The following is a 10468-nucleotide window of genomic DNA, read 5'->3' on the forward strand; positions in this document are numbered from 1 at the left end:
AGTGAGTTGAGGAAGGACTAACAAGTTTCCAGTGGAAGAAGATCTACGCCCTGTGCGTCGCCATCATGAGCGGTAAGTCGTGCCCACACCATCTACTCCAACAGTCCAACAGCCCAACTAAGTGATACAAAGTCATGAACAGCACCATGACCTCCAGTCTAGCAGCCGGAGCCACAGCCCCAATATCCCGCCATTTCAACCAAACCAACGAGTACGCGCTCATTCTGCCCACCTCAATGTATCTAGTCGGCTACGCATGCGGCCCCATGCTCTGGGGCCCTCTCTCAGAATCCTACGGCCGCAAAGGAACCATGGTAATCTCCTTTGCCTTTTTCACAATCTTCTCCATTGCGTCGGCGCTCTCGCCGAACTTCGCTTCGCTCGTCATCTTTAGGTTGTTGGTGGGTGTGGGAGGGAGTTGCGCGATCAGCGTTGTTGGAGGTATATGTGCGGATATCTATCATAATCCTAAGTATCGAGGGAGGAGTATGGCGATTTTCATGGTATGTAGCTCCGCTTGCCTTCCACCTACTAAAAGAGTACCCTGACCAACGTATGACAGGCAGCAACAACATTCGGACCCATTCTCGGACCCCCGATATCAGGCTTCATCAGCGTGGTATCCTGGAGCTGGGCCTTTTGGATCGGAGTCATCCTCGCCGGAGCAACATGGCCGCTCTTCTACTTCTTCGACGAAACATACGGTCCTACGATCCTAAAGCGGCGCGCAAAGCGACTACGCAAGGAAACGGGTAATGAGAATATCATCGCACCGCTTGAATTGGAGAAGACGGATTTAAACCACATAGTCACCGTCATCCTGACCCGGCCACTGCGTATGATCTGCTTCGAACCTCTTGTACTATTCACCTGTCTATATCTAAGTTACGCCTGTAAGCCAACCTTCCCCCACCATCCCTGCACAAAGCCATCCCCTTACTAATCCCACCCCCAAAGACGCCATATTCTACATATTCCTGCAATCCTACCCCATAATCTTCACCGGCATCTACCATTTCAACGCCGGCGAAACAGGCCTAGCCTTCCTCCCTATCGGCGTCGGCGCCCTCATCTCCGCCGGCATCTACTTGTCGTGGGACTGGTACTTGGCCCGCGCTCAACGCCTCAACCGTCCTTGGTCGCGCAACGAAGAGATGCGGAGACTGCCGCTCGCTTGCATCGCTGGCCCGTTCTTCGTTATCAGCGCGTTCTGGCTGGGTTGGACGAGTAGAGAGAGTATCCATTGGATTGTGCCTACGCTCGCGGGGATACTGTTTGGAATGGGGTATCTGTGTCTCTTCATGGCTTTACTCAACTATCTCGTCGATGCATACGAAGTCTTCGCCGCGAGTGCCATGGCGGCGGCGAGTTTATCGCGGTCTTCGTTTGGGGCTGTGTTGCCTTTTGCTGCGAAACCGATGTATAGGACTATGGGCGTAGCTTGGGCGACTAGTTTACTGGGGTTCTTCAGTCTGGCGCTGTGTGTTGTGCCATTCGTGTTTGTGAGGTGGGGTGGGAGGATGAGGGATCGGAGTCAGTTTTGTCAGTATCTGAGGAGGAAGAAGAGGGAAGAGGAGGAGGAAGCGGAGAAGGAGAGGGAGGGGTTGAGGGAGAAGAGAGTTATGGTACAGCCCAATGAGTTTAAGGGGAAGGAGGATGTGTAGGATTAGGTTTTGAGTCTAATTGCGATACGGGAGAAATCGGTATAGCTAATCTCAAAGATCATCCAACATATACCCCCTCCTCTTCTCAGGCTGAGCCTTGATGACCCAGCTATGCAGTACAATCTCATGCCACTGCACCCTCTCTGCATTCTGCATGCGAAACACCGGCTCCCTCTCAACGACAAATTCTTTGCCTTTTCTAGGCCCAATGCGCGGTAGGAAGAAGCGAAACGATACCCAATACACAATACAACATGTTAGCATTATCCACGACAACAATCCTGTCGCGTACCAAGGAAGCCCGGGAATGATGTCGTGAACGTCGAGGTCTGAATATTGGAACGGTGGTATCCAGACTGCGACCAAGGGGAAACCGCCCGCGATAGCGTAGACAAGAGCAGCGGTGACACTCAGCCAAGTTGGAAGAGGCGATTTGAGAGACCATTTTGTAAAGGTACGGAGATACAGCATGCCGACTGCCATGATGAAGGTTGGTATGATATCGATGAGGTACACGTATAGGTTTGCGAGAATCCTGTACGCGGATGAGGGTTTCATGGGCCATGTTACCAGTATGAGAAACACGGCGCATACCCAGTGGAGGAAGAGCGCGCCTAGGGGTGTTGGCTCTGACTGGCTGGAATGGTGTTTCTCTCGGTATTTGCGAAAGAGAATGCGGTTCTCGCCGAAGAATTTGGCGAATGGTAGGACGCCTTCTTTCGCTATTTCTTGTTTCGCGCGGGCAAGCGTGAATGTCATGCCGATGACATTGCCGAAGCTGTTGATGGTCGTGAAGATGGCGAGGATTGCAGATGCGTGTTTGTACCCAATGACGTTGTTGAGGAAAGCGAGGGCTACATCGGTGGACGCAAGCTGTTGCTCTTTACTGACCACGATCATCTGAGTGCGTCAGCGCATATCTCGGAGTTGTTGGTGTGACTGCCTACGTAGCTGACGTTGACGAGCATGTATAAGACGCAGATCATTCCGAGAGCGATTATGATGCCTTTAGGGAAGTTCTTGCGTGGTCTGTGGATCTCGCAGAGTATCTGAGTGTGCGTAAGTGGTAGGTCGATGGATCGTCAGACCGATCAAGACTTACATAGTTAGCTTGGTTGTACCCCCCATAGGCGTAAAAGACCGCTAGCATGCCTTGTGTATAGCTGTCGGCGTTTCCGTGTGTCCGCGCAAACGAGTTCTTGTATTCCATATTGGCCGTCGCGTGATTCGTATGCGCGACACCGGCCAATACGCATATCGCCATGATGGGGAACACGCAGAGAATTGCAATCTTGACGACCACGATGACGTTATTGAGAATGATGCCTCCACGTCGAGTGAACGCGTGCAAGAAGCAGGGAAGCGTCACTGCCATTATCGCAAGACATCGTGCCGCGGCATCCTTGGCTGCACCTCGATCGGTTCCTGGAGAGCCTATTATGTCGTCGCCGAAAGTCAATGCGTTGGCTGCACTCGAAGCAACGATCACGTAGTTGACTGCGTAGAAGGAGAAGACGAAGAACTTGGGTCGCTTGATGAGGTAGTCCACCTAGTCGCGGTCAGCCGTGTATCAATGGCAGGCTTGCAGTTCTGCACTCACGTAGTTCATGTCTCCACCATTGCGTACAACTGGCACTCTTTCGCCATCAATGGAATGCCGAGGTGTAGTCAAGCCGAACTCGATGTACAATATAGAACCCGCGATGGCTGCAAGTCCGCCGAAAGCCCAAAAGCAAAGCGTGATCCCCGGACTCTCGGTGGCCTGCATAACGGTCCATGGTGTGCGGAATATGCCGGTACCGATGACTTGCTGGAGTATGAAGGCCACTACTGAGAAGAGACCTAGGGGGTTCGGTGTGCTTTTCGTTGCGACAACATCCTTGTCGTTCAAAGCCTCGAGGTATGCGCGGTCTTCTTCGTCTAAGCACAGGCTGCGGTCTCCCGATTGGACGCTACATGATTCGTCCATCGTCCGATAGTGAGCATCGATTTGGAGCTGGTGAAGCTTAGGAATCTGGTTGGATAAGTAGTACCTGTTCAGCAAGAGCCGGCAATGGTATCTGAATGACTTATCCCTTGAGTTTCATGCATTAGTTATCACCTGGCATGAGAGCTGCAAAACAAGCTCCTTTCTGCAGCCCTTGCTCGTGGTTTTACTCTTTCCGTCGATTGTTAGAGCCTTCGCGCCGCGGAGCTGCGACTCCTTGCTTAACGATACTTGCCATGTATACAGTAGCCACTAAAATGAGGTCGCTTCGAAATTCGATAGACAGCCACTTTGCATAAGAGCGCAAGGCTAAATTCGAAAGTGAACAAAGCATCACTTGCCACAGTTGAGTAGATGCAGGGGATGTGTGAGGAAGGGATGCGCGTGTGCCAGATAACGACAGACAGCTCCTGAGGTATCGTCGTCGGTCCCTAGCCTGCATATCCTCAAAGCATTGTAACTGTCGGTAACATGCCGTGGGATTTCGGTGTACTCAGCTTTATTTGCGGCGCCATCAAGTTATCGTGGATCATATACGAGAAGGGGTTCACGGAGGAGAAGTCGCTGCGTTTGTCCTCCCCAGCCACCCCACCCACGTTCCGCGCTAACCGTATTGTCTTAGCGCGACGGTATCTCGAGTTTGGTGACGCGTTGTTCCGGCTGCACTGGAGTCTCAACACCATCGAATCCATCGTCAGAACCGCGAACACCGGCTTAGAAAACGAAAGGCTCGAGAGCTATGGACCCGAGTTATATGATACCACAGCGCTGATCGATATCGTGGGCAACTTCCGCTTGACGCTGGAACAGTGTCAGAAGTTGCTCAATGACGTCAGCAAATTTCGTACTGGCAAAGACGGCTTCATCACCAACATCATCTACAACCTGAATACGGATGCGCAGGTCAGAGATTTGACTGAGCGTTTGAAATATCACAGCGTCAAGATTGGTCTCGTTCTCGACGCGTTCAACATTCATGTCCAAACACAGCTGCGGAATCTCCACAATGAACAACACCAAGATCTGGCGGAGCGAATTCAGGAGCTGAAGCACCTACTTGTTGCTAGTCGCAATTCAAGCACCGACGCGTATCACCCGGTGATCAAGCGAGATATAGAAGTCCCTGTCGAGCTTGCCGAGCGTTTCACGGCGGAGTTACAGCGACGTTCTTCATTGTATACGTTTGACTGGGAGAAAACATCTGACGGGCCGCAAGTATCAGTTAGAGAAGGCCTAGAAGCCTTTTGCAGCCATTTCAATGGCGTTCATTCTGATGGAGATGCGACATCATATCTTCGCCTTCTCAAAAGCATATGGCTAATGGACAAGATTAAGGAAGGACACGATTGGTCAAGTATTCAAAGCTCAAATCCAGGCGGTCTCTATGATAGGTGCATCAGGGAAATGGATCGACGACTTCGCATAGAGTGCGCTCGAATCGCCAGCAGTCCAATCGCGCGCCCCCGACTATCTACCATCATGCGGTCTCCCGAGGAAATGCTTGCTATCTGGCCGAGACCTATCCCCATTAACGATAACGTGCACGAAACGAATCTTGGGGTTCTTCTAGACATCTCGGTCGTCTCCGGTACGCAGACACATACCTTTCGCGTAGTGCGTAACATGGATGGGACGTTGGGAGTGGAAGATACCACCACGACTTCAACAACATCATGCACTGGCAGCAGTTCCAGGGACAGAGTAACACAAAGACTCAACCTTGACCCAAGGAAGGTTTTCCTGGTCCCAGTGTATGCTATACCGAAAGTTCCAGGCTCGCAAGATGCTTCTTGTAGCGTAAGGCTGCAGAGCTCGCCTGATGACACAAATGGCCTGACTCCCGAATTTCGCTCATGTACCGACTTGTTCAGATTGCAACACCTCATCACGGGTTACAGATGCATACATCAAAGGTGGGTAGCTATTAGCCTACCAAACTTGTCGCGCAAGCAGCACTTGAACTCTATGACCTACATGAGACTGACAAGTTTGAAGGAGAAACGTAAGAGTCGCTTCGCTCATGAAAGGTCAGGGCTTCCCAATGATCGGTGGCGCATCCAAAGCAAGACCAAGCAAGACCACCGAAGTACTGGCTGAGATCGGAAACATACAGTTGTGGCAGAAAGCTTCTTTCGAAAAGCGACCTGTGTCCCAACACCAATACAGCAGGTCGTCAGAAGACCTGTTAAATTCTCCAGAAACTTTATCGGGTGCATGGAGTCCTGAGCCACTCAGCGAACGGACTTTCACCTCGACATCCAGTATCATGAGCAACATCTCCAGCGCTCACTCACAAGAGATATCACTGGGTTCTGCAGTCAGGGCAGTGCAATTGACACAACCAGAGCCGCCAGTACTTGTGGTATTTCTCAAACAGCCAGATACAGGGCAGCTATCCTTCCTAGCCATTGAACTCGACGAGCGCACGAAGATCGAGCCAAAAAGCTGCGACTGTCGAAGCACCAAAGCCAGCTGTACAGTCAGTGTTTTAGAGCGATCTGGTACACCGCTGCTAGCACGTCGTTTCTATGCAGGGAAAGGGCTCAACAGCTGGAATCTGGCGGCTGTCGGTGCACACTGGTCACCATCTGACACAGGTGCGGTACGTGTGCGGGACATGTACTGGCTCCGGTTCGAGTTCCCGAACGACGCTGAGCGCAAGAAGTTTCATCAGAATGTCGCTGATCTCGTTCGGATCTTCTCTGCAAGGATGAACGACTACCAGAGAGACTTAAGATCTGTTCGAGGAGCTCACATCATCTCACGATGAGGCTGAGAATGTTCGGCGTTGCTCTCACTTCCTTCATCTATCGTACTTGTCAATCTTTAGTCTAATGTTAATAACGCTCCTTCGTCTCAATATCATGTAGTAGCAGTCTGCGGTGATGTTCGCTCAGTTCCAATGATCTTGCTCAGCCCTTGTACTAGTTTGAGCCAAGGAAGCTTTTATGATAGATCATGTTCCCAGATTGTGTCTAGACTGCGCCTATAAGTATATGCAGCATACAAGAGAGACACACAAAGTTGACGTCAGTCATATGAATGTCTTAGAAAACACAACTACCTCAATGCGAACGATCTAGCGAATGCGAATTTAGGCTGAGGGTCGCACCTGACGCCCGGTGCTAGCGAATGCGACATGCTCGGCCTGCGCCACCGACCTCTCGCACTCGTCTACACTTCGCCAATACACTTGGCACTCTATGGTAGAGATATGCAACATTCTTCATAAGAACGGCGTGGACTTCGAAGCCGGAATTAAAATGTACATTGATGTATACACCATTGTAGTTTTCGTATAACACCTTCTAAGGTCTACAAAATCGACATACCACACTTCCTTGACTTTACGATGACGGCGCACTCGCAGTCTGGCCAAGAACACCAACCTGAGTCCATCGCAGCTAGCATCACTGCGATTACCAGCGAAGAAACATGGACAACTCATGCGCGACGATGGAAGTTTCTTCTACTGTTGTTACCAGGCTTCTACACCGCGAGTATGGATCTGACTGTCGTCGCGACAGCGCAGCCGTTCATCGCGTCTCATTTCCGTAATTACTCTCTCCGAGGACCGCCAGTGTACATGCTTACTATCAAACAGAAGCTTTGAACCAGATTACCTGGATCGGCACAGCCTTCACACTCACAGACACTGCGTTCGTCCCCCTATTCGGCCAACTAGCTGATGTCTTCGGACGGTACGCAGCCCTGCAGATTGCTGTTATAATTTTGACTTTGGGCGGCGTCCTTTGCGCAAGCGCACAAATTTGGCCAATCTTGGTACTTGGTCGAGCACTACAGGGTGTGGGGACGGCCGGCATGTCTACATGCTCCCTCATAATTCTGGCGGATAATGTGTCTCTCAAGGAGCAAGCGTTCAATACTAGCATCTTTCACTTCTTGATCGGCATCGCGTATGCAACTGGACCTTTGGTATGACTCCTAGCAGCTGAGCTTATTACTGCTAACAGGTAATCAGATCGGAGGCTACATGACGAATGTGCATTGGCGATATGTCTTTGTGCTCTTGTCCGCCTTGAGCGCAATAAGCATCATCACTATTGCGTTCCTGCGACCTGATCTGAAGAAAGGGAGGTACTCGGTGGCTCATCCGCAGTCGGGTCAGACTTCTCTTAGGTCTTTTCTCGATGGATGCGCATGTATCGATCTGATCGGGGTAGGAACGTTCGTCGTTGGAGTGGCGCTGATTATCCTGGCGACCAGTTGGGGTGGCTCAACTTATGCTTGGACATCACCAGCCGTTCTAATACCGCTTATCACCGGCCCGTTGTTGCTGGCAGTGTTCGTGGTATACCAACGATATATGGCACCGGGCCGACATCTCGCGCAACGGCTTCCACTAATCGTGCCCGTGGTGCCATACCAACTCTTTCACGAGAAGGATGTGACCCTGGTCTGTATCATTTCCGCAGCAACAGGTGCAGCTCTCTACGCCTGCTTCTACTTCGCCGGTATCTACTTCACTCTTGTTGAGGGTTTCGACGCTGGTAAAGCTGGGCTCCAGCTGCTGTTCTACGTTCCCGGGATCGGTGTCGGCGTCTACACCGCCATTGTCATGTGCAATGTATACCCTAGACAGACCATCTGGCCCCTACTGATCGGCACAATCGTAGAGACAGGTAGCATCGGAGCACTCTCGTGGGCGATACGCGCTCGCCAGAGGACCGCTGTCAACGTGCTCATGGGGGTCGCTGGGTTCGGCACTGGCATCCGCTTTATGCCAGAGAACCTACACCTGACAGGAATGTACCGAGACAAGATCGCTGTCATTCTTAGCCTTTTGAGCTTCGCTGGTCCTTTCGGTGGAACCATAGCTTTGACGGTGATGGGCTCAGTCTTCCAGAACAAGATGGCGGCCTACTTCATCAGCAGCGAAGGATCATCTAGATTCGACGTCAACTCACCCACCGCATTGAATGCTATCAGCGACCTTTCGTTGGAAGATCTGGAGCGCTTCCGATCTGCTGCCGCCAATGCTATCAGCTGGTCGTTCATCTCCATTTTGCCATTTTTAGCCCTCAGCATCCTCGCTGCGTTGATGCTCGGCAACGTCTGGATATGCAAGGACAAGAAAGCGATGAAGGCGACGTCTCCCAGCGACCCGACAGTGAATACGGACGTAGCGCTGCAAGATCAGACGCAGAGTGTGCAGCGGGATGGAAGGCCGGACGTGCTGACCGGAATCTACCTTTACGCTGTATTGAGAGGAACACCAGCTTCACAGCGACACTTGGGCCCGCTGGAGGAGCGGTTAGATCGTCACGAGGAGAAGAAAGACAGCAGGGAGAGTGCTTCGCTATGATGTCATGATGTCATTCCGTTTATGGTTAGACCGAACCCACGGGCCAAATGCCCCTATCGTAACGAAGTGGTTGGAGCCCCAGCCATCCGCGTTCCTACTGTAGCGATCCCGCAACATGAAAATTGTCTATCGCATCATGCATCTGCCTCAAGGCTGGCCACAGTTTTCTTCGTCCGCTTGAGTTGACTCATCTTCGTGATCAGCTCCCCGATTGCGGCCACGGTCCTACCGCGCATGATTTCGAAAACCGCAATGTCCGCAGCAAACTCCTTGCCAATCCAGTTGCGCAGCTCGACTGCGACAAGTGAATCCACCCCGAAAGCGTGAAGGGGTTTATTGACGTCAATCTCCTCTGGAGGGATGGACAGTGCGCGGGCGAGCTTGCGCGCCAGCGCCTCGAGGACTACTGCTACTCGCTGCTCATCGTCCTCCGCAAGATTGAACAGCGTAGCGGCACTGACGCTACTCTGTGTGTTGGACTGGTTTGTGCCACGGGCTTGCGAGAAGGATGCGAAGAGTGGGCGCTGCAACACCTCAGCTGGTTCCAAATTGCGTTCGATCAGATCAACGGGAGTTACTAGACCCATGGCGATCTGACTCTTGTCTATTGTCATCGGCATCTTCGTATGTTCTGGGTCACAGTATATGGTCAACACCGCCAGGAACTCATCTTCTTCGATCTGGCCGAGACTGCCGGACTTTTTGAAGTTCTCGTGTAAGCGTTCAGTCTCCGCGACGATACCGATGGTGCGCATGACACCCAGGTCAATGGATGTTGCGCGCTGCTGGTGCTGGACCCGATGACGTGCGAGTGCATCTTGGAAGGTGCAGCCTGCTGCATAGTTGGACTGACCGATGTTGCCTGCGACGCCTGCCACCGACGATAACATGATGAAAAAATCCAGATCTCGAGGAAGCACGGTGTGGAGGTTCCATGAAGTGTGGGCTTTGGAACGGATAGTCTGAACCCACTGAGTGTGACTCATGTTGTCGAATGTCGCATCCTACGAGACTTGGTAAGCGATTTCTCGAGCGTGAGGATTGGGAGTCTTACATTCAGCATCATGGTGGCATTGATGCAACCTCGAATTGGCGGCATAGATTGTGCGCATGCATCGAGAAGATCAGAGAGCGACTCTGCATTGGATGCATCACACTTTGGGGTGCACACGTTGATGCTTCGCTCCGCTAGTTCGCTCACCAGTTCAGCAGCTGCTCCCGAAGCAGCACCAGATCTCGATGGTACGATCAGATGTCGCGCGCCCCTAGAGGCCATCCATCTGAGTATGGATCTCCCGATGCCACCCAGTCCTCCGGCAACGACATAGCTGGCGTTCTGGTCGAATTTCCACGATCGACGGCGGAGAACGCGTTTCTAAACTAGTTAGTCTTGATCGATACTTAAGACCTGACAAACATACCTGCACTTTTGCAGAAGGATCGATTTGGATGATGATGCGTCCAGTATTCTTTCCGCTCTGGAGATATCTG

General features: G+C 51.8%; 4 protein-coding genes across 4 annotated transcripts; 3 read left to right on the forward strand and 1 right to left on the reverse strand.

The window, feature by feature from the left end:
- Window positions 1-500: 500 nt before the first annotated feature.
- Window positions 501-1664, forward strand: J4E85_008500 (uncharacterized protein; the record flags this gene model as incomplete). The annotated part of the gene is made up of 3 exons (XM_051472725.1): window positions 501-503; window positions 563-893; window positions 958-1664. The coding sequence occupies 3 exons, from the start codon at window positions 501-503 to the stop codon at window positions 1662-1664; spliced, it is 1041 nt and encodes a 346-aa protein (XP_051323546.1).
- A 51-nt stretch (window positions 1665-1715) lies between these two features.
- On the reverse strand, window positions 1716-3633 carry J4E85_008501 (uncharacterized protein; the record flags this gene model as incomplete). The annotated part of the gene is made up of 5 exons (XM_051472726.1): window positions 1716-1773; window positions 1957-2564; window positions 2612-2713; window positions 2767-3213; window positions 3265-3633. The coding sequence occupies 5 exons, from the start codon at window positions 3631-3633 to the stop codon at window positions 1716-1718; spliced, it is 1584 nt and encodes a 527-aa protein (XP_051323547.1).
- Window positions 3634-4122: 489 nt separating this feature from the next.
- On the forward strand, window positions 4123-4699 carry J4E85_008502 (uncharacterized protein; the record flags this gene model as incomplete). Its single annotated transcript, XM_051472727.1, has 2 exons — window positions 4123-4616; window positions 4642-4699. The coding sequence occupies 2 exons, from the start codon at window positions 4123-4125 to the stop codon at window positions 4697-4699; spliced, it is 552 nt and encodes a 183-aa protein (XP_051323548.1).
- Window positions 4700-7978: 3279 nt separating this feature from the next.
- Window positions 7979-8977, forward strand: J4E85_008503 (uncharacterized protein; the record flags this gene model as incomplete). Its single annotated transcript, XM_051472728.1, has 1 exon — window positions 7979-8977. The coding sequence occupies one exon, from the start codon at window positions 7979-7981 to the stop codon at window positions 8975-8977; it is 999 nt and encodes a 332-aa protein (XP_051323549.1).
- Window positions 8978-10468: the final 1491 nt, after the last annotated feature.

Source organism: Alternaria conjuncta (assembly GCF_024043145.1).
Source record: "Alternaria conjuncta strain BMP 0040 chromosome Unknown scaffold_13, whole genome shotgun sequence".
Lineage (NCBI taxonomy): Eukaryota > Fungi > Ascomycota > Dothideomycetes > Pleosporales > Pleosporaceae > Alternaria > Alternaria conjuncta.